This window comes from Typha angustifolia, chromosome 3, assembly GCF_048772165.1.
Source record: "Typha angustifolia cultivar Huaian chromosome 3, ASM4877216v1, whole genome shotgun sequence".
Classification (NCBI taxonomy): domain Eukaryota; kingdom Viridiplantae; phylum Streptophyta; class Magnoliopsida; order Poales; family Typhaceae; genus Typha; species Typha angustifolia.
In genome coordinates this window covers 3205718-3230383 of record NC_133241.1, presented here as the reverse complement: position 1 = coordinate 3230383, position 24666 = coordinate 3205718, and the positions used below count along the sequence as shown (strand labels likewise).

Below are 24666 nucleotides of genomic sequence, written 5' to 3'. Positions count from 1 at the left end.
GAACGCAATGCATTTGCTGTGACCCACCACCACCACCGCTGCAACCCACGTCAGCTGTCGATCGATGACCGGAAGTGCCTCCCCAAAAACCGATGCTCTTCTATTATTACTTCTCTCTCAATGTTCCCCATTTGCTTGTTCTGCTCCCCGTGGCCATACTCTCTTACTCCATGGAGAGAGGCCACATTCGTCCACACCAACACCAATTTCCCCTTCCCATCGCCTCAGCATCTCAGCAGCAGCAGCAGCAGCAGCAGCAGCAACTGCAGCTATCTAACGACTGGTGAACACTCTCCTGGTTCTAAAGCTACTTCTTGTTAAGTTTCTACTACTTGGTCCCTTTGCAATGTTGCTCTCTAAATCACATCCTTAGTGCACTCTTTCTAAATTAGATAAATGTGCTGAAGCCAATTAGCTCAGAAAGAAAGCGATAGCATTCTTTGATTCATCTGTCTGCTGGCTTCTAACTAAGAACAGTTTGCTAAGGATAAGTTAAACAGGTATTTTTATTAATGTAATAAATTGGTGAAGTTCGCTTGTTCCACTTAGATAATGTTGTAGTGAATTGTTCATAATTTTTTTTACTTTTAGCATAACTCAAGGAGTCTATTTTTAATCCTCTTTTTATACATTTATATAAACATGTTAGAGAATTATACACTAGAATTTAAATTCCTTCTCCTAACTTTTTTGCTCTTTGTTTCTCATAAAATTTGAAAAAAAAAACTCCTAGACACACGTATGTATCTAAACACTAGACAATGATATCGCTCGTTCGCTTAAGTAAAAGTCCGAAGAAATATTAAGAATGAAAGCAGAGATGAACGCTAAGATTTTAACGTGGAAAAACCCAAAACGGGAAAAGAACCACGGATCCAAACTTGGATCAAAACCAATCACTATGATAGTAGCAGTTACAAGACTGACTCACAAAACAACCCGTTGATCCAAACGACTTTGTTCCTCTCAGTCTTGATCGCTAGAACCCACGATTCACTGCTTCTTGTGATTGAAGTCCAATCTCAGTAGCCCTCGAGATTGATCTTTCGTCTAGATCGCCCTTAAGACGAAAGATTAAATTCTTGTAGATGAGTAGAACCTTCTTCGTTGAAGAACCGATATAGCCTCAAGAAGTCTCCTTCAATAATCCTTCTTCAACCACCCTAGAGATAGGGTTTCATAATCCTTATATATGATCTTTAAGATAGAGCCAAATCCGAGTCTTATCCATACTCATGATCTTTAAGATAGAGCCAAATCTGAGTTTTATCCGTACTCATGATCTTCATGATAGAGCAAAATCCGAATCTTATCCGTACTCACGACAGTCCAATATTCTTAAACTTTGTTGGTGCGTTCGAACGGGCTCGAGTGCGTTCGAACGCGACAGCTTGAATTCTTCAGGTTGCGTTCGAACGCGTTTGTGAACGCAGCTCTCGATCTGTGTGAACGTAGTGCCTACGTTCGAACACGTTTGTGAACGCGGCTCTCTGTCTGTGTGAACGCAGATTTCGCGTTCGAACTAGTTTGTGAATGCACCGCGTTCGAACTCGTTTGTGAACACGGTGTGAACTCGACAACTTTTTTCCAATAACCTTGCAATTCTTCAAACTAGAGATATTCTAGACTTGTGTAAAGTTCATATACATGTAAAAAATACACTTAGAATATTTTGTACACAATTGCCAACAAATAAAAACCTAACAAAATTGTTTTATATTATTTTCTTCTCCTATATTAATTTTGGTCTCTCTATTATTTATAAATTAAAATATGCTGGACGCTTTCTATTTTTTTTTTTTTTTTTTTTGGAATTTACATTTCATAAGGATTGAACAACGACATGCCATTATAGTAGTTTTTGTAAAATCTTCTATATAGGTCACCACTAGAGCCCAATAGTCTTGAATCTTATCACCTCATAATTGAGATGATGGATTCAATTTGTAACAACCCAAAATTTCAAAAATAAATAAGAAATTAGAGCTAATCATTTAGTTTTATCCTTTATATTTTACGATTCAGATTATATCTAATTAAAATTTTATATTAGGTATATTTTTAAGTAAAAAAAATAGAATTTATGATACGATTTGGACTTCACCGATGTTGTCTCGAGCATTGATATACCTTATGAGTGTCTTTTCTTATTGTTTTAGTATTTTATTTAGAGAAAAATAAGAATTTTGTAGGTTGTATTTGAACGTAGGTGGATGTGTTCGAACGCGCTTGCAAACACCTGCAGGCGTTCTCAAATACAGAGAACGCATTTGGTGCATTCGAACGCGTTCAAATGCAGTTGGCGAAAATCCACTATCATTATGGTTAATAATTGTCATTTTTGAATTGTTTGGTTAGTCTCTTATGGTGTGGATGGCAGCCAAAAAGGGGATAATAAAAGAATTGAGTTTTTGTTCTAATCTTCTCCTTCTCTCTCGTTCCCTCATCTCATGGCTCCGCCGCCTCTAGCCTCCGTCAACCGGCCACTCACCCTAATCCCGTAGGGGGCAGCCCACTCCTTCCTCTTCTTCAGAACTCTCTATCTTCGCTCGAACATTTTCCACCATCCATAGTCCTTCCACCACCACCTTCCATACTGGAGCCACCCCATTACCGTTGGCCTACCACCTCCATAATCCAACTAAGGTCCCGTACCCCCATCCACAGATCCAAAGAATGGACTCTCTGACGTCCGACCACTTATCTGAAGATATCTTCAAATCCCGCTGTCCGATTCACTTAAAATTAGATTCGTTGGAAAGCTTTTTTCCAGAGCTATGACCTATCAAAATTTCACACTGATCTGATGGCTATATTTTTAGGAATCCTCTTCTAAAGTTTCGTGCAAGATCTTGTTCAGATCTGAAAACGGGATAGATCAAACCTTAATCTAGAGGAGATTGTACTAAAAGTGGTATCAGAGCCACCGTTTCTTGGACACGTGCTTCCTATGACGACAACCAGAGCCATGGCTATACGGCGAAATGAGGACAAGAATTCCCAAATAGAGGAGGGGGAAACGGTTGCGGGAACTTCCACCCGCAGAACCGCCTAACCAAATCTGAATACAGAAGAGTCTACCACCATGAACCCGTCGCCATCGGTTTAGAACCTTCACTAGCAAGAACCTCTATTGCCACAACCCTATGGGCAGAAACTAGCAAGGAAAATTTCGCCATGCCAAGTTGTGGGTGAGCTTGTCCCTTAGGCAAACCTAAATGGAGATCATCTTGGAGGTCTGAACTTTTGGGCGGAGCAAGACGAACTGGAACTACGTCGAGTTAACATAAATTGAAGGAGGGATCATCAACCATTCATGATGCATCCTCAGGTTAGACAAGGGCTTGGATATGATCCAGATTGAGACAACGGTATCCGTGGGCGAATCGTGCGTCTCAACTTTCTAGAGTTCAAAGGTGGTGATTCGATTGATTAGTTGTATAGGGTGGAATAATTTTTCACGTACTAAGGTACAACGGAAGAGTATAAGGTGATGCTTGCGAGCTTCCATCTTGAAGATGCGGCAGTTCATTGGTTTCGGGCAGCCAATGCAGTTGTAGCTGAAGATTAAGGTGTGGCTGAACAACAAGGAGTAGTGGAGGAGCAGCCCGTGGAAGATATTATGGCCAAAATATCTCTCAATGCCTGTTCTGCAACAGCCGCACCAAAGACCTTGTGAGTGAACTGTGTAATGAAGAAGACCACGGTGAAAATTCTGATTGACATTGGGTCCACGCACAACTTTATCAAAAAGAGGCTTCTTCAAAAGATTTGGCTCGAGTCGGAACTCACGGATAGGTTTGATGTGACGATTGAAGATGTTACCACATTATAGGCTGATTTTATTTGTGGAGATGTAGAGTTGAAGGTGCAAGGCCAAACTTTCACATTAGATCTTTATCCGTTAGCCTTGCGGGGTGCCGATATCGTCTTGGAGACTCAATAGCTTCAAAGCTTGGGGCCCGTAATATTTGATTTTACAAACCTCACACTTAGATTTTGGATGAATGGCCGAAGAGTGCTGCTGGATGGAAACCAGTCGTGGCAAGAGCCAGCGTTTTAACTACTGTTTGGACTTCCATGTGCAGGGGACGTAAGTGAGCTCGCTTATTTTTTAGCACCAATTTTTCCCTTCTTTTCAGATCTGTGGAGAGCCAGTGCAAAAGATCGTGATTTGATCTGACTCATGGAGGAGCTGAGAGAAAACTTGTCGAGCCACCTCGAGCACGAGGAGCGCGAGGGGTTGGTACTCGAGCGCGGGTGGATCAAGGTACCTGCGGACGAGGGGCTGCGGAGATTATTGGTGGCACACTTTCATGATACTCTTTTAGTAGGCTATGAAAGGATCTTACGCACCTACAAATTGTTGGCCCAAAGCTATACATAGATAGCGATGAAGTCGGATGTGAAGAAATATGTGCGCGAATGCCAAATCTGTCAACGAGTCAAATTGGAGACACTTAAACCAAGCGGGTTGTTGTAGCTGTTGCCTATATCGGAGCATATTTGGGAGGACATTTTCATGGACTTCATTGAGGGGCTGCTAGAGGTTCGAGGCTAGTTGGTGGTGTTCGTTGTGATGGATAGGCTGAGCAAATACGCTCATTTCATAGCATTGACGCACCCATTTTTAGCGAAGGTTATTGAAATTTTTGTTTGGAAAGTGGCACAATTGCATGGGATGCCTAGAACGATCGTGTCAGGCCGGGATAGCATCTTCATCAGTGAGTTTTGGTCTAAGTTTTTTAGATTGCAGAGGACTTGAGTCAACCTTAGTTCAGCTTATCACTCCGAGGTATGGCCAAACCGAAGTAGCGAACGGCGGACTTGAGTAATACTTGCATTGCTTTGTGGCAGACCGACCAAGGGATTGGTTCAAATTCCTCCCATGAGCCGAGTGGTCTTATAATACGGTTCATCACTCCAGTATCGGTATGACCTCCTTTGAGGTGGTTTATGGGCGCACTCCCCTTATCCTGTGTGCCTACGATAGACTCACGACGTCAGATCAGATCGAGCTCGACTTGGAACTTGCAAACCGAGATGAAACTTCAGACTGCTCAAGATTCACCTGGTATCAGCTCAAAATTGCATGAAGTAGATTCATGACAAAGGCCGGCGCGAGCACGAGTTCGAGGTGGGTTAATTGGTGTTCGTTCGAGCCCAACCGTATTGGCAATCCACATTTAGGCTGATTTTGAACTAGAAGCTAGGTCACAAGTACTATAGGCCATATTGAGTGCTACAATGAAGCGATCCAGTAGCTTACCGATTGGACCTACCTGAAGAAACCCGGGTCCATTCGATCTTTCATGTGTCGGCATTGAAGGCCCAGATCGGGCTTAATTATGTGGTGGGTTCGGCCTTACCCAACTAATGGAGAAAGATAGACTAGCTGAACCGATCCGAGTCTTAGGCCGTAGGAGACGAAGCCATAGATTTGGTATCCAAATTGGAGACAGAAGTGTTGATCGAGTGGCTAGGCAAGCCCACTGACGAGTCTACTTGGGAGCTCGAGTCAGATATTATGAATTGCTTCCCCAATTTCACACCTGGAGGACAGCTTTGTGAAAGCATGATGGATTGATACGATTTGGACTTCACCGATGTCGTCTCAAGCATGGATATACCTTATGGGTATCTTTTCTTATTATTTTAGTATTTTATTCAGATAAAAATAAGATTTCTATAGGTTATGTTCGAACGTGGGTGGATGCGTCCGAACACGCTTACGAATGCTTATAGGTGTTCACAAATACAGAGAATGAGAATTGTGCGTTTGAATGTTGCGTTCGAACGCGGGTGGGTGCGTTCGAACTCGCTTGCAAACGCATGTAGGTGTTCACAAATACAGAGAACGCATTTGATTCGTTCGAACGTGGTCGGCGAAAATCCACTATTTCTAGGATTTTTGAATTGCTTGGTTAGCCTCTTAAGATGTGAATGACAACCAAAAAGGGGATAATAAAAGAATTGAGTTTTTGCTATAATCTTCTTCTCCTTCTCCCTCATTCCCTCATCCCACGGCTTCGCCGCCTCTAGCCTTCCTCGATCGGCCACTCAGCCTAGTTCCATAGGGGCGGCCCATTCCTCCCCTTCTTCAGAACTCTCTACCTTCGCCCGAACCCTTTCCATCATCCATAGTTCTTCCACCACCACCTTTCTTACTGGTGCCACCTCATTACCATCGGTCTACCACCTCCATAATCCACCTAAGGGCCCCCATCCATGGATCCCAAGAACGGACTCCTTGACGTCTGCCCACTTATCTGAAAATATCTCCAGATCTTGCCGTCCAATTTACCTAAAATTAGATTGTTGGAAAGCTCTTTTCCAGGGCTACAACCTATCGAAAGTTCACGTTGATCCAACTTTGGAAAACTTTTGATAGGTCGTATCTTTAGATCTCGCTGTCCGATTCACTTGAAATTAGATTCGTTAGAAAGTTCTTTTCTAGGGCTACAACCTATCAAAAGTTCACGTTGATCTGACGGCTATATTTTCAAAAATCCTTTTCTAAAGTTCCGTACAAGATCCTATCCAGATCTGAAAACGGGATAGATTCATATCCTATTATGACCTATAAATTTTTCATCTATAAAAAGGAAGGCCTATAAAAGAAAAGAAAACCCTAGAAAAAGAAGCTTTCTGATGGCAATACTATAGAGAGAGAAGAAGAGGGAGAAAAAAAAACTGAAAGTAGAGCAATGCATCTTAAAATTTTATTATTTGAAATAATATAGAGTTATTGAATTGAAAATTATCTCTTTTTATTTACTTTTATCATGTCCAAATTTATAAGATAAGAAACTTTGATATGGATGATGTCAATTATGCTACATGCATAAGAAAGTAAGAAATTTATTATTTTAATAATTTTTGTTGAAAAATTAGAGATGTCAAAATTACATAAATTTTATAGAAAATTCTGATTTAGTATATTTTTAGAACAAAAGTTTTTTGATGTTTATATTTTCTAAAAATATTTCAATTAACAGAAGTTTGGGATTTATGAAAATATTTTATATTATATTTTATTTCTAGAAAATACGATATAAGAAGAAATCTTTGTACTCATATTTATTTATAGTGAATAAAATATAAGAGATCTTAAAAGGGTCTTTTAGAAGATCTTAAAAATATATTATTTATGAGATGAAAATTTAATAGGATCAAATATAAGATTATTATTTATTCATATTATTTTTTGTACATGACTTATTAAGAATAATTGAGATATATATTAGAGAAAATATTGATATGTTGATTTATGGATAATTCATATATAAATTTGTATTTGGAAATTGAGTTATATAGAAAATATTGGTATCCTAATTATGGATAATTTATAAATTATATTTAGAAGAAATGAAATCTTGATTATAGAAGTATTATACCATTTGAGATTTAGTATAAATCAGTACAAATGATTACCGATAAAAGTGAGAATTGGAATCTAAATTTTTAAGAATATAAGTCTAGAGAAAAGATTCTTTGAATATAACGTTGCGTCATGCTACCAAGTAACTATGGCGGGATTATGGAATTTTTTTCGGATTTTTGTCCTTAGTGTCTCTAATGTTATTCCATGATTAGTGAAAATATTAATAAGGCACTACAGAGATACCTATTGTGACTCCAGATGGCTTATCTAAAAAAGTTTCGAGCACTAAATCGATGATGACTAGTAGTGCAATGTGGCCATAGATCAAAGTACCCGCTTAAAATGATATTATGACATTTATTAGTTTTAACAGATTTCCATGATACTATGCTTTTAGTAAAGATTAATTTTTATTATATTAATTTATTTAATACGTAATATTATGAATGATTTGTAATTTAATTTAACATATAATGGATTTTGAAATTTAGTAAAAGAGGCAAGAAAATTATTTATTTTTAAGATGGCTTATATATATATATCATTATGATTCACTTTCTGGCATATATATATATATAATTATTTGTCATTAGACATATTTTTAATAGAATGGATTACTTATTAGGCGTTTAGCACATGTTGACTCGTCATTTTGTAGAAATAAAAAAAACTGATTATATTCAATATTAAGGGGAATTCTAAAGGTTGACTACTTTTTTGTTATAACAACCTACCTTTTGGATCTAATCAATATTTGGGTTTTGTGTTTCTTTGGGTTTTATCATAAAGATTTGCAACTATTATATTCTCAAATTGGGGCATGATAGAATGGTATCAGAGCCTAGATTTTTGAATGACTTAGTATACTTATTGTGGAGATTCAGCTCTCGGAGTCCTTTAGATCAAATAGTCAAGATTTTTATGACAAATATTTTCTTATATAAACATTTAAATTAGATAGTTAGATCAATATAATATGTGATTATTATAGTAGCCACCGGAAGCATGGAATATATATTTAGTTTTACTGATTGAGCAAAATAACTTTTATGTTATTATGATGATGATATTGATACAAAGATTTATTATAATTTAGCAGGTTGAATTTAGATTTATCATGGAGATAAATACAAATAAATGATTATTTGCATTAGGTTCTATAATATTCAATTGAAGATCTAGCCATTTCTAGAAAAGGGCTGATATTCGATTTTTGTTGTTTGAAGATAATTGAAATAATCTTTGGATTATTATTTCACAAATTTATCTAATTGAATTTTTTATTTGAGGATTATTATATTTTGTAATTTCATCTAATTTAAATGTGATTGACATTTCAAATTTTACATTTGGGAACAATAAAATTACACAATTTGGGAGGAAAGGTACTTGAATGAGAATTAAATTGTATAGATGAAATTGCTAATATTAATATTTTATCGGACTTTGAGATTGAAGATTGTCTTGAAAAAAGGAAAAAGAAATAGTACTATGAATATGCACAAGGAAGTATCTTTTTGATTTGCTATGTACATTGACAATTTTTTTATGAGGACTTGATTGACAAGATTACGTAGATGTGAAATGATAGCATAAAACCATATCCTTAAAGATACTACTCATAAAGTGGAAATTTTAAGATTATCTAATTTTCATTTTGAGAAGATGAATTGTATTACTCATAATATCAATGATCTTGAGGAAGCATATGTGAATTTTTTAGTCTATATTGATTATTTGATAAAGTATACTATTACTTATTTGAATGTTAATATGAATTTTGGTGAGAACAAAATAATTTTAGTACTGATGTTACAATTGAGTTGAGTTTCTATCGTAGATGAGTTATTAGATATTTGATTTGTGTGTATTGTCAGAATAAGAAAGATATATTCTAACTGAATTATGATTAACTTATTATATGCATGGCTTACGATTGGAGAAGAATATTACGATTACCTAGTCTTAAGGAGATAACATGGAGATCACATATGAATTTTATTGATACATTAATTGTAACGCCCCCGCCCAGCACAGGCACATGCACGCCCATGCGCCCACACGATACTCTCGCACAGATACACTCTTATGCTCATATTATTATGACATCACCAAATAAAACCTGCTAACATATCTATACTCACATAATCAATCATCAAATAAATCATACTATCAATTAGATAAACCTATTAACATATGAATATCCAAGTCTACAATAATATACACTAGACCACTACATAATCTGGCAGGGTCCACATAAGCCACGACAAACCATCAAGATACAACTTATAACCACTAACACATGAGTATAATATAATCCGATCTGTATTATACAAATTATCTGATATAATAAAATACAAATATAACAAACAACGATACAACTCAATTTTTATACAAATTATTATCTATACCGTTTCGCACCTATAGCTCACCTTATCATTCTAGAAATATCTTGTCAGGATATCTCAAGTCACTATTACGCACCACGTATCTGAGAGAGCTAGAAAAGAAATAAAGAGAATTATAAAGCAAAATGTTCAGTGAATAGACCTTACTCCGAATCAGTGATGCCAAATAAAAATAAATCATGTACTGGATAATATAAATCACATAGGAGCATTATACCAAGAATGAGTATATGAATGTATCCTCAATAATATATAAATAAAATATATATATCATGTCATAACTAATCACTTATATAATTTTTGATAATATATAAATAAATCTTTATGTCATACCATCATTATAACTCTCTCTCAAATATAATATATATAATACATGCCGACTATGACCATCCTATGATATCAAATACAATCACATATGATATATAGTAACCACTTGATAATCAGGTATATCAGATGATAATAAAATTATATGTATTTCACAACATCTCAATCATCAAACTCATCTCTGAATATCATCATCATATTAGACCACTATACATAGTTAATACCCGGTATACGGTCTCAGCATACTCTGCCATCCGCAAGGAATATCTCAATCATAACCATACCCTGCCATCTACTAAGGTGTCAACATTCATCCAGACTAGGCAACCTTCTAGCCGATAGAAACACGTGAGGATAACTCGTCACATATGCCTTGGTGAACGGTATGTGTCCGAATGTCTGCTGTGCACACAGATTAACGACCTCGGGCGTAAGGCTACAGAATTGCGACTATGTCGAGCGATTAATCATCCGCCAAGCGTATCCTAACCCTCGCACCCATTTGGGTATCCTCACATTTTCTATCAACTATCCTATTAATCATATTTCATGCTTTCCTTCTAAGTGACATCGTATGCATATATCCAGTATGATAACAAGTCAATGCATAACAGAAATTTAGGTGGAACAGGAATCAAGAGAAAAATAATACAATGTAGTCTCCAGCTATATAGTCAACACATACATACCTATGCTAATCTATCATATGCATACTCATACTACAGATCAACTGGACATAAAATTATAATAGTATAGTTATCTTTAATCATCTTTATATATCATCATCATACTCATATCCAAGATCAGCCTATTTACATGCATGATAAAATATGTTCGACTATAATCATTTCTAGATAAAGTCATATAATCATGTTGGAGGCTAAAACATGTGTGTACATAATTATATAATATAACATAATTTGAGAAAGACGTTTAGGGGATAAGACTACTTATAGTCTGATTGGAAGACATGAACCACGTATCCGTCACATTCGTCAACCGAGTGTCAACTCATCATTAACAAAATCCATAGGATCTCAAATAAGGGGGTTCGAAGTCTGTAAGTAGTATGAAGTTATTTGGCAATCTTATAATAATTTAGAATTCATTAGTGTAAATATAATAATTTATTGGATTTTGTTAAATAACTGGGTTTATATTATATATATATATATACTTATGACAATCTTATTCTAATTATATATTAGGCATATAATAATTAATCTCTTTTGATTTAAAACATTAAAAGAATTAGATATATAATAATATAATTAAAATACATGTACATAAAATAACTAAGTAAATTCAATTATTTGGCAATTACTACTTTTACTTTACTAGTTACTAATTATACATATAATAATCATTATCCATTAATATAAAAATAATTATCCGAGCTCAGCATTTTATTGTATAGAAAATAATATATAATAATAATAAGGTGTTAGAAATACATTATATATATATATATAGATATAAATATAGATATATATATTAAATATATGTATGTATAAATATACATAAACATTAATAGAAACTTATATAATTTAATTATTTTTAATAAAACTAAATATATAAAATATAAGATTATTATCAATATGATTACATGTATTAATCTAATAAACGATGGCTAAACTATAAATAAATTCATATGCAAGTATTTATAATTATAATTAATAAATTATTATACTAAAAATACTTAGTTAATACTTATACTAGTTAGTGTAAATTACCAAAATAATCTACCATCTAAATAATCTAATTTACCTAAATTTTAGAAAATAAAACATATAATTAATGTAAAAAAAAGTAAAAGGGAGCAACCCCTTGCTATCGTGCTGGGCTCGACCCATCACTATTTGCTACAATGCTAGGTCGAGCCCAGCATTATTGCAGAAGGGGGAAGAGCTGAGGAAGAAGAAGAAGGGAGGAGAAGGGAGGGGGTTGCGGACCCGGGCCGGCGAGGAGGGTACCGGCCACTATTGGCTAGCCAGCGACTTAGCTCCGGCAAGCCCAAGCCCAAGTGTTGAGAGAGAGAGAGAGGGAGAGAGAGAAAGAAAGAGGGAGAAAGATAAAAAGAGAGAAGGAGGAAGCTCCCCGGCATCGGGAGCACGGCAGCGACAGCGGCGGCGATAGCAATAAGAAAGAGAGAAAGAGAGTTTGAGAGAGAGAGAGGAGAGAGAGAGACCAAAAGAGAGGGGAGAGAAGGAAGATTTAGAGGGAGAGAGAGGCGGTCAAGGTGGGATAAGGCAGTGGCGGCTGCGATGGCTTCGGGGCCCGTCACAGCTAGCTGGCCCGGCTCAGTTGGCCAGGCCGGTGGTTGTGGGCGCACGTGGCACCCACAGCGTGGCCACCACTTGCATGGCATGAGCTCATGCCATGCAACACTAAAAAAAAAGGTTTCTGACTTATGAAGGAATTTTCAAATTGTAAGTTTTTCATTGAATAAGAGTGAAAAGTCCTTTAGATGCTAATTTTTTTGGATATTCAACTAAATGAGAATAAAGAGTTATATGAGGATTATTTGGCATTTTAAAACAAAAATTAAGTATTTGATAAAATTTGACATATTTATTAGAATGTTAGTTGACTCAAGTATTACTACTATAGAAATTGATTGATCATAATTATTTATTAATTTTAAATATTATTTATGAGATTTTGAAGTTTCGAGGACTAAACTTATTTTAAGGAGGGTAGAATGTAATAACCTAAGATTTCCAAAATAAATAAGTAGATAAAAAATTAGAGATAATAATTTAGATAATGAAAGATTTAGTTTTATCCTTATATTTTATGATTCAGATTAAATTAAATTAAATCTTTATATTAGCTATATCTTTAAGTAAAAAAGAAAGGAGACTAGAATTCCTATCTTATTAAGACTCTTGTATTTTTCATCTACAAAGACGGAGGCTTAGAAAAGAGAAGAAAACCCTAGAAAAGGAAGCTTTTTGAAGGACGTATTGCAATAGATTTTGTGGTGCCAAGTAGAGGGAAAAAATGGAGGTCAAATTGTACCAGAGAAAAGGAGAAGAAAAGGGAAAAAAGATAAAGAAAGCAGAGAAATGCATTGGAATCTGTGTGGACTATGATTAGGATCCAAAAATCATATTAATTGGGATTAAGTAATCAAGGCAAGTTTTCCTTGTATTTTCTTAAATTTTCATTTTCTAAATAATATAGACTTGATAAAATGAAAAGTATCTCTTATTATTTTTTTATGAAAAGTATCTCTTATTATTTTTTTTTATGATGTCTAATTTTATAAGATAATAAATTTTTGATATAGATGATGTCAATAATGCTACAAAAGTAAGAAATTTATTATTTTAAGAATTTTATTTGAAAATTTAGTGTCAAAATTATATAAATTTTATAGAAAATTCTGATATAGTATATTTTCAGAATAAAAAGAGATTATGATGTTTATATTTCTAGTATATTAGAAATATTTCAGTTTTGAATTATGAAAATATTTAATATTATATATTATTTTTCCATAAAAATAAGATATAAGAGAAAATCTATATTCTCTATAGTTAATTTATAGTAAATAAACTATAAGAGATCTTTCTGAAAATATTTTTGAGAAGATCTTAAATAAATATTATCATTAGATGTGGAATTTTATGGGATCAAATATTAGATTATTATTTATTCATTGTTTTTGTACATGACTTATTAAGAGTAACTAACATATATTAGGGAAAATATTGATATTTTGATTTATGGATAATTCATGTATATTAGGGAAAATATTGATATTTTGATTTATGATAAAGGAGAAAATATTGGTACCCTAATTTATGGATAATTTGTAAATTATATTTTGAAGAATTGAAATCTTGATTATATAAGAATTATGACACTTGAGATTCAAAATGAGTGAGTATAAATGAATACTGATAAAAATGAGAATTGAAACCCAAATTATCAAGAAGATAAGTTGAGTAAAAAGATTCTTGGAATGTAACGTTACTATGTACTACTAAGTGATTAGTAGGATTAGGAAAACAAATTCTCAAAATTTTGTTTGTGGTGACTTTAATCTTACTCGATGACTAGTGAAAATGTTAGTAAGTAACTACAGCAGCTGCAGTAGTACATACTGTGACCCTAGATAAATCGTTTATGTAGAAAAATTTTAGGCGCCAAATAGATGGTAATTAATAGTGCGATGTGGAAAAGGGTCAGAGTACCCATTAAAAATATATTATAGCATATTTAATAGTTTTGATGGGTTTTTATGATAGTACACTTTTAACATAAATTAATTCTTGTTATATTGATTTATTCAATATGAGATATTATGAATGATTTGTAATATAAATTTAACATATATTGAATTTTAAAATTTAGTAGGAGAGAAAAGAAAATTATTTATTTTCCAAGATGGCTTGAGTATACCTTTCTATCTCCTATCACTTTATAGTCCTAAATTATTGTCCTTGAGAAATTCCGCTCAGATTTATTTTAATATCAGTACTTCTTTATGTCACTCAAAATATTTTGGTATTTTAGTTTAAAAATCTCACTAATTTCCAATACAATTTTACTATTCTCTTTTATTTTAGTATCAATTTTATATTACATCAAGTATATTTATTACACATTATAATATTATACAACCAAATAATATAATAGCTTATTTCGGTATAAACTCTCTTATGCTAGTATGAGAAATTGGAATAGTTATACTAGTAGTGACCTTATTCCCTCATTATTCCATAAGTGAACAGAGCATTCTCTTGTATATTCGGAGAGGAGTCTGAGAGCAAGGGGAATTTGACTTTATTTTGGATTTTCTTTTCTATGTGTATTATAGATTTGGGATTGGTTTATTAGGTTCTTATTTCCTATAGGCATTGGGCCCTCCATTGAGGATATTCATATTCTTCGTTTTCAAACTCCTTGTACATATCTTGACGTGTGCCTCCTGTTTCATTTTGATCAAAGACTGATGCTCATATGATGAATCAACTATGGAATAAAGTAGCAAATAATTTGACCCTACTAAGAGTGTGTTGTGTATATTTCTGCATCTGTGCACACAATGTAAGTAGATTTATATGAATTTGTACAATTACTATCTGTGATGCTAGTATGAGCTTTTAAACTTTATAAACATTAAGGAACTTCTAATAGGAATATGTTTTCTTTCTGTTCTACTATAGAGTAACATTCCAGAAACCATCAGATTTTCATATCAGACTACAACAGCTGCAAGCTTTTTGTATAGTGATTCTCTATTTAGAAATAGGGACTATATTATAGATTCTCTTTGTGGCCTCTTCATAGGAGAGATTTTTATTGTTTCCTTTTGAAACCCCTTTCTACCCTTCTGTAGCACACCATTTTTAACTGAAACTTCAGGGAGATAAAATTTCCAATTTGATTATATAAAAGTCAAAAGTCAACCAATTTGGTTTAGGAAAGTTAAATCTTGCTGGGCTTAGAAAAATTGATTAAGAATTTTATTCTGAAACTGAAACCTAAGTAGGAAAGAGAAAATTAAGGAGTAGGAAACGAAAAACACCACAAACACCATGACACTCTTTTTTAATGTGAAAAGCATCTATCACCTAAGGGAGGAAAACACCACTGACAGCCCAAAACAAATCGATGCTCCAATACCTAAGTGTTTAAATAATTTTTTGAATGCGTTCTTCACAATTAACTATTCCTGTGAAGTGGAAGGTCTCTTTTTGGTTTGCACCTGAGCCACAGATCAATCTCTCACATTTGTGTTGGTGGTGTAGATGTAGATGTAGATGATGACAACTTGTTTCAGCTCCTTCGATGCTTTTAGTCAATATTTGATGTAGAACAAATAATTTAACATGCAGATGGCTCTCCTCACATTTTGATAGAAATATGCTTTGTGAAGGAACCTTAAACTCTGTGTGTATAGCTTGATCTCCTTTGAGTTCTTTCAAGTTGTGTTACTTTAGTCTCTGGTCATGTTTTATAGGCATTAGAAATGTCTGTGATTTGTAGTAGGAGAATTAGAGTAGTAGAATCCAAGTCTGAAAGTGATTTAGAATTTTCTATATTCAGTTTTCTATTAGGGGTTTGCATCCTCTTGTTTCCTTGAAAGCTTACATGCGATTTTGTGTCAAGGAGTCCACCCTACTGCATTGTGTGTGCACACAGTCGTGCAATGCTGAATATCACTCTTTTGACTTAAGTTTTATTTATTCTTCGATTCTCTTCACATGTACGTTTCAAAATTCATGTATCTTGATCTTACATCCAAGGTTCGAAAAATTGGGATCGGGATTAGTCTTTCGGAAAAACGATGCATATCAGTCGGATCGGTCGTATCGGTCGCTTGGATTGGATCGGATTATTTTTAATTACAAATTTTTTTAAATATTATTTAAAAATGCAGAATTTTTTTTAAAAATTTAGAAAACATGAAAAAAATAAGAAAATAATAATTATTTACATATGAACCCTAAAAATAAAAAAAAAGTACTAACTTACTGAAAAATCAAAACTTTTATGAATACCATATTAGCTCTCGTAAATCTCTGTGCTTTATCATAATCACCGTAAGTTTGTAAATAATGATGTTTAGGGCCTAGTACTCTGAAAAGTGATTGCATCATATCATTAATATCAAATGGATCTTGTTGTCTCTGAGGAGAATAATAATCAATATGTCGATCTTATGTCTAAGGGTACTGAGGAGGATAAGAACTAGTATATGGATCATGTGATGGTTTAAACAATACTTGATGAACCATAGTCGTAGGAAGCAACATTTTAATAACAACGTCGCTAATATGTATATACATCCTTAGTTTTTTTGTCTTTAATCCCTATGTCTTCTTGACTTATCTCAGCAAATATGGAAAGGACAGTCTCACCACCAGGTATATCATCAAAATCATCAAGATTATTGCTAGCACTAGTAGCTATACTATCTCTCATTGTTGAACGTTTTGTACCAGCCTCTGTTATAATTGTGGTCTCTCTCAATGTCTTATCTAATCATAGGTTATTCTTATCATCTAATAATCTATCTTTCACTTCTCTAATCTTTAGAGTTAGGGGGTTTCTTTATCAAAAACAGGACTTAAATCAATTAACTAATCATTTTCTATCTTTTTTTTTTAATTTTCTCTCTCAATCTCATATTATAATGGCAAAATACTAATTTCTCTAATTTCTCTAATTTCTCCAATGTCAATTGATTACGTGTTTTGGTAAGGATCAAGAAAAATATAGTTCAATTTCTTTCACACTGTGATGAAGATACAGTTTGACTTGAGATCTTCTTTGCTATTGGTGTCAAATTTAGTGTCTTCCATCTATAAATGGATCACCATTCAGCTAGACTAGTATGAGATATAGCTGCAACAACTTTAGTAGTACTAAATTGGCCAGCTTTCAATTTATATTTCTTTATCTGAAATATATTATTGAATATATTTTATAGAAAATTGAATATATTGAAACTTAAAATAAATATTAATAAAAATTATTCAATTGAATAATAACTCACTTCTTTATCGCAAAGGATTTGCTTATGAATATTAGGCTCTAGTCCGCTAATTACTTTTCTAACTCCAAGTAAGACTTCATATCATGATTGACATTTGTAAAGACTTAAACTCTGGGATTTAGAAAACATTCTATAGAAATTTATAATTTATAATTTATAAGTATTCAAATTTTAAAATATTTAAAAATAAATAAATTAATAAACTAATGCTTACGATCAACGTGTATATCTCTATTTAGCTATTTGTTCTATCTAGAGTCAATCAACTTTCAACATTTTCTATAACTTTTGTCCACATTTTTTTATTGGCTTTTATATTAAGTTCATAACCTCGTATAAGAAACCCATTTCAGACTTGTCGTCACTATTTACAAGTCGTAATACATTGACAAAAAGCTCAAATATTGCGATGGTAATTGTAATATTATGTTAAAATGCATTTTCAACAGCCATGTTCTCCAAAGCTTTATCTAAACTTTAATCACTAAGTTTCGTATTCTTAATTTTTATAGACTACTATGCTGATGTAAATACCCATATAATCTTATTTTTATATTGCATTATGCTCTCTAATGCTAGAAAATGAGTGACAAATCTGTAAGGCCGGATCTGATAAATTTGCATTTACGTTTACTATGACCGAAGAGTGGTGCTCATATAATGAAACGACTGAAATGAAGTTGCCAAAATCTTCAGTTATATTGACCCTAGTACGATTAAATTGTGGATATTTCTGCATTTATGCGTATAACCTAAGCAGCTTCACATGAATATGTTTGTACATATATTATATGTGTGATGTAATTATGAGCATAAAACTCTAGAGAAAAGGAATTTCAAAAATAAGACTGCATTCTCTTTCTGTTCCATTCAAGAGTAACATCCAAGTAGATGTTTTATTTCATATTAAATTATAACAGCTGCTAGGTTCCATTCAAGAGTAACATTCAAGTAAATGTTTTATTTCATATTAAACTATAACAGCTGCTAGGTTTTGTATAGTGATTCTCTATTTAGAAAATGATACTATGCTACAATTTTTTCTTTTATTATAACGTTTGCTGCTTTCAGGTGTCTGTTTCTTTATAAATTACTATTAACACATAAGTTGTTGATTAGTTAGTAAATCACTTTCCAGGTGGCTTGATTTAAATATAAATCTTGCGACATGTTTAAGTTAACATTTTTTGTGTTCTCCTAATTTGACTGTAAACTTGTTGATCTTGATTGTATTTCTATCACTAATATGAGATGTTTTGTAGGATATTTTTGGATGTTCCAAGCGATATAACTATTGATATTAGTGGTGTGAGGTTTGCTCTACATAAGGTAATTTTCTTGAAGTTATTTCCTTTTGTGAAAGAAAATAGTGAGTTTTGCACAAGTCAACTAACTACGTCCTGTACAAGACTCATTTGCAGCCACTAGTAGAATATTCTTTTGCCTACTACTTGCTAGTTCTTTCAAATTGTAAACTTATTAAATAGAATAACTTAGTTTGATATCTCTGCATGCCTCTTTTATTGGGCTGTCTTCCTCTAGTTCTATGTTACCGCAGTTATTTTATCCAATCTAATTATCATTTCCTAGAAGAAACAATCTGACTACATTTTAGCATGGATCTGAAACAAGGAAATGTGGTAGCTTATAGTCAAGTGAGGAAGGATATTTGAAAGCGGTTTATTTAGTAGGCAAAGAGAAGGAAAGACAAACCTTAAAACAAAGAGTCTCAATGATCTGTAAGGATTGATACAGGATCCTGAAGTGGAAGAGGTTGATGATGGCAGCAATTTGACACAATGATGAGAACAAAGAACATGGGAAAATGAGACAAGCAATGAGAGAGATCAAATAGATGTATAGGGAGGAGGAGATGCTTCAAAGCAGTGGTGACCTCAAAAATCTAGATTAGTTTTACATACAAGAAGAAACAGAATATGACAATAGTTCTTGGCCAAGCTAAAAAGGATTGGATATTCTAGTCTGAGAACTCTTGGTTAAAAGGATTTGCCTTCAAGTTCTTTAAAATCCTCTATAGGCCCTCTAAGATATGGAACAGCCAAAGAAAACAGATACACAACATTTTACATGGAAAAACCTCTTTCTAAATTGGAGAAAATTATGAATCTGATCACATCCAGAGCAATCTATTAAAATAAAACAATATATATGTATAAGACACTTACAACCCCTACATGTAGACACCCCATTGCTATTGATTAACTCATTAAAGTCTGATACAGGGAGTGTGGATTGAACGCAGACGAGCTGGAGGGGAAACACCTTGCTCAATCTTGTTTATTTACTAAAACAATATAGTTTGTTTTTTATTTTCCTTTCTTCTCTCTGATGCCCCATCCCCCTCTCTCTCTCTCTCTCTTCCGCTCGCTTCCTCCCTCTCTCTCTCCATCGTCTCTGTTACTACAGCAGTCTGCTGCAGTAACAGAGAGAGATAGAGAGAAGAAGAGAGAGAAGGGAGAGAAGAAATAGAAAAAGGAAAATAATGATAATTATTAGTAAGTTAATATATTTTGTTAGTTTTTAAACTCTATATACTATTTTCTTATTTTCTTGTTATTTTTCTAAATTTTTATAATTTTTCTGTATTTATAAATAATATTTATAATGTTACGTAATTAAAAGAATAATCTAATTCGATATGGGCTATCGAGATAGTTGATACAGTTGATACGTGTTGTTTTCCCAGAGGTAGACCCCAATCCTGATATTGATTTTTGGAAATTTGCTCAGCATGTTGCATATATCTAGCACAATCTTTCCATTTTGCTATAGCTATAATACAAAACAAAACCTTAAGAATTTTAGTGTAATTAAACAAAAAAGAAACCGTAAGAATTGGATCACACTAAATTGTGCCTCCATATGCAGAATTGGAGGTCTACAAGAAGGATGCATATGCAAAATAGGGTAGTAGTCAAGATAGAAATGAAAAGGTTTAGTCCTCTGCCATTCTTAAATCTGCATGCAAAATAAAATGATCGAAATGAAATTGAGACTACTGTTACATTGTTCTGTGAGTGAAGTAATTGAAAAACTGTTTAGGCAATTTAATATGCATGTCAGTGCATTTAACTTTATCATGATTGCATCATATTTGCTTTATATAAATCTGGTTTCTCTTTCCTTAAATGCTTCATAGCTGTTTCTATTGGAGCATGACCTACGAGATGTTTTCTGGTTTTCCATGGGGTAATGCAGTTCCCACTCGTCTCCAGAAGTGGCCGAATACGGAAATCAATTGCAGATAACAAAGATGCTGATACTTCAAAAATATTGTTGCTTAATGTACCAGGAGGTGCTGACTCATTTGAACTGGCAGTCAAATTCTGTTATGGAGTGAACTTTGAGATTACGACTGCAAATGTTGCTCAACTCTGCTGTGTATCTGATTACCTCGAAATGACGGAGGAATATGCAAATGACAACCTATCTTTCCGTTCAGAGACCTATCTGAATGATGTTGTGTGTAAGAGCCTTGAAATGTGCATCGAGGTACTACATAATTGTGAAAATTTGCTTCCACTTGCTGATGAGCTTAAAATAGTTGGAAGATGTGTAGAAGCTATTGCTTCAAAGGCTTGTGCAGAACAGATTGCTTCCAGTTTTTCACGGTTAGACTACAGCAGCTCAGGGAGGCTGCACATGAACAAGCAGGCAAAATGTAGTGGGGACTGGTGGATTGAAGACCTCTCTATCCTTTGCATTGACTTGTATCGAAGAGTCATCGAAGCTATCAGGTGTCGAGGAGTTCGCCCTGAGAGTATTGGAGCATCACTTATAAACTATACCGAGAAACTATTTAAGAGAAAGCCCAATTTCTTCAATGCAACAAGCATTTCTAAAGTTGGATTAGTGCCTGGATCCACTAATTGCGAGGAAAAGAAAGTAGTTGAGGCTATCTCTAGTCTATTGCCAGTGGAAAGACTAACTGTGCCAATAAGTTTTCTATTTGGGCTCTTACGGTCAGCGCTATGTCTTGACTGCTCAACATCCTGCAAATTAAATCTTGAAAGAATAATAGGCTCACAATTGGAGATGGCTACCCTTGATGATCTCTTGATACCTTCTTTTCAGCACCCAGGGGACACAATGTTCGATGTTGACAATGTTCACAGAATCCTTGTTATCTTCTCGCAGCAGGATGACAGTGAGGAAGAAGGTTCAGATTATGATTCTGATGGTCCTTGTCCTCCATCTCAGACAGCATTGGTAAAAGTGGCAAAACTAGTTGACAGTTATCTTGCAGAGATTGCTCCAGATGCTAACCTCAAACTTGCCAAATTCATTGCCATTGCCGACACCTTACCGGGATATGCACGCACTACAGATGATGGATTGTATCGTGCAATTGACATCTACCTCAAGGTAATATAATGTATTTGATTTTACTTGTTGAAAGATCTTTCACTGTTTAGGATATATTGAAATTTCACTGTTACTGTATATCGGAAAAAATCTTTCACTGTTCTTTAACTGAGGCTAGCTGGCAAGAACTCGATTTTTAAAAATTACTTGAGCTGTCATGAGTCTTATCTATGTATATATAGTTTACTTATCTCCTAACTTCTCTTTCCCAGGCACACCAGGGATTGTCTGATTTGGAGAGGAAGAGACTTTGTAAGCTCATTGATTTCCAAAAGCTCTCAGAAGAAGCTAATGCTCATGCTGCACAAAACGAGCGGCTTCCTCTTCAGGCAATTGTCCAAGTTCTCTATATAGAACAACTAAAGCTCAGAAATTCCCTATGCTCCTCCTATTCAGAAGACAATCAGAAAATTCCATACCAGTCACGACGCATCAGCAATGGAGCACTTAGTGCACCAATGTCCCCACGAGATAACTATGCATCTTTGAGGAGAGAGAATCGAGAGCTAAAACTTGAGATAGCGCGTATGCGAGTGAGACTCAACGATCTTGAGAAAGGGCATGCCAGCATGAAGCAAAACTTACAGAAGTCAACTTCAAGTTCGAAAAGGCTGATGAATTCCTTATCCAGGAAGATTGGGAAGATGAACTTCTTCAGCCACAGTCCATTCAGAGAGTCGAGATCACCATCAAAGAATTCACAGAGAACAGATTCTAAGCTCACTGGAAGAATATGAAGCAAACTGGTTATCCACGTGTATATTATGGCAATAGATATTTTAAGCAATGTAATATAGTGTTTGAGTTTATAATGACAGGTGCCCTTTAAGTATCAGCACAAACATATAATACCATTCAATAGTTACATTGTGAATTTGCTAACGTGAACAATGACTTTACTTTTCTTTTCCCTCACTGTTGGAGTTGAGATATAAAAGTCCGTACTTCTTACCATTTTAGTGTTAGCAGCTGCAACTTTTAACCATATGGCTCTACATAGAGGTGGCAAATCTTGACTATTAATAATTGGATCGTGTTTGGGTTTATATAGCTGATCCATTTAATCTGTTTTAAGTATACGGGTCAACTCGCCAACGTGTACTATATATACTAAACTAAATAACTTACTCTCTCACACACCTCCCATTCATTCTCTCCCCCCGCCCCCGTCGACGTCATCTCAGCATCTCCCTACTCTAAAGCTCTAACACCCTCTCTCGGCTCCTCCCGACTCCGAGCCTCGATCCAATCCTCGCTGCCGCCCTTATCTCCCTAGTCCCCACGCTGTCATCGGCCTCATCTTGGCATCTCTCCTACGGCCTACCTCTAAGGCTCTAACACCCCCTGCAGGCTCCTCCTCTCCTGAGTCTCGACTTTGAGCTCTAATCTAACAATCACCGCCACCCTCATCTCCCCAATCCCTACACCGCTGGGGTTGCTAGCCTTATCTCCCCATGCCGCCATTGACCTCATCTCCTCTACCTCTAACACCCATTGTGGGCTCCTCCCTATCGAGTATCCCGATCCAACACTCACCTCCCCAAGTGGAACTGCTGCTGCGCTGCCAATTCCTCCACTGCCGATGTGAGTGTGCTATGGGCTCTTGCTCCTTTCCTTTGCCGAGGTAATTCCTACTCAATCACCCCCTTCTTTTGTGTGGATTTGCATATGCTTATCTTGGTTATTAAAGATTAGAAATCTTTTATCTCATGAATTATTACTGAAATTCTATAAGTAATACATAGTGTCTAAAGCTCCAGTTACAATATCTAAATGAATAGGAACACTGATTATAGATGCTCTCATTTAGATGTGATTATTGGGTGAGCTAGATCGGGTTCGGGCCAACCGAGCTTAAATATTTGTTTACGACTTGACCCATCAATCACTTGGGCCAGGCTAGAATATTCCAGCTCATTATCGTCCACTAGCCTATTAGATATTGAGCTTATGTTGGATATGATGGGTCTAACATAATAGGTTAAATACAAAAAATATTGGGCCAAATTTAATGAGTTCATATGAAGACATTTTAGTTATCTTTTATACGAACATACTTATATATTGACATATAGGTTACTAAATATCTAATGTGGGACTAAAAAAATTACATGAATATGCATATATTATAGGTTGGGCCATAGATAAGAGTAATGGATTGGGTTTTCGAGTCGGGCTGAGCAGGCAAAGGCTTAGCCCATGCCGCCGACTACCATCTCAAGCTCGAGCCGGGCTTAGCCCGATTAAAATTGGGCGAGTTTAGGCTAGATTTGGACAGGTTGAGCCTAATGATCATGTCTACCCTTATTTCTCCATTGTGTACCTTTTCTTACTGCTCTCTAGTATACAAATTATTCCGAGAAGTGGATGGCTTACTGCACATTAATCTAGAAGATGAAAAATGATGATGAATTCTCTTCTCCATGAAAAATGATGATGAATATCTGCTTCTACTTTTTACCAGCTTAGTTAAATTTCCTGAAAGATATGTAGGCTGTTTAGACATCAAATTATCAAATTAGGAAAGGATAAAAATCTCCTGAGTGCTGCAGTCTAATGATGTTTAAACCAACTAATTCTCTTCTACCTTATTTATCACGATTCGAAATCGGAATTATGACCGGCTATGTACCTCAATACACTTGAGATAC

The 24666-nt window shown here is 34.6% G+C and overlaps 1 protein-coding gene across 1 annotated transcript; it reads left to right on the top strand.

Annotated features, from left to right (window-relative positions):
* LOC140758130 (BTB/POZ domain-containing protein At5g48800) lies at positions 1–22923 on the top strand. The gene is made up of 4 exons (XM_073094179.1): positions 1–283; positions 18892–18958; positions 20849–22015; positions 22228–22923. The coding sequence occupies exons 1-4, from the start codon at positions 93–95 to the stop codon at positions 22750–22752; spliced, it is 1950 nt and encodes a 649-aa protein (XP_072950280.1). The 5' UTR covers positions 1–92; the 3' UTR covers positions 22753–22923.
* The last annotated feature ends 1743 nt before the right edge of the window (positions 22924–24666 follow it).

What these genes read in the sequence shown, in the direction of transcription:
- LOC140758130 (XM_073094179.1), top strand. Translation starts at nt 93, where the DNA reads ATGCTCTTCTATTATTACTTCTCTCTCAATGTTCCCCATTTGCTTGTT. An exon ending in TGAGGTTTGCTCTACATAAG is followed by an intron (nt 18,959 to 20,848) that starts GTAATTTTCTTG and finishes GGGGTAATGCAG; the next exon opens with TTCCCACTCGTCTCCAGAAG. An exon ending in CAATTGACATCTACCTCAAG is followed by an intron (nt 22,016 to 22,227) that starts GTAATATAATGT and finishes TCTCTTTCCCAG; the next exon opens with GCACACCAGGGATTGTCTGA.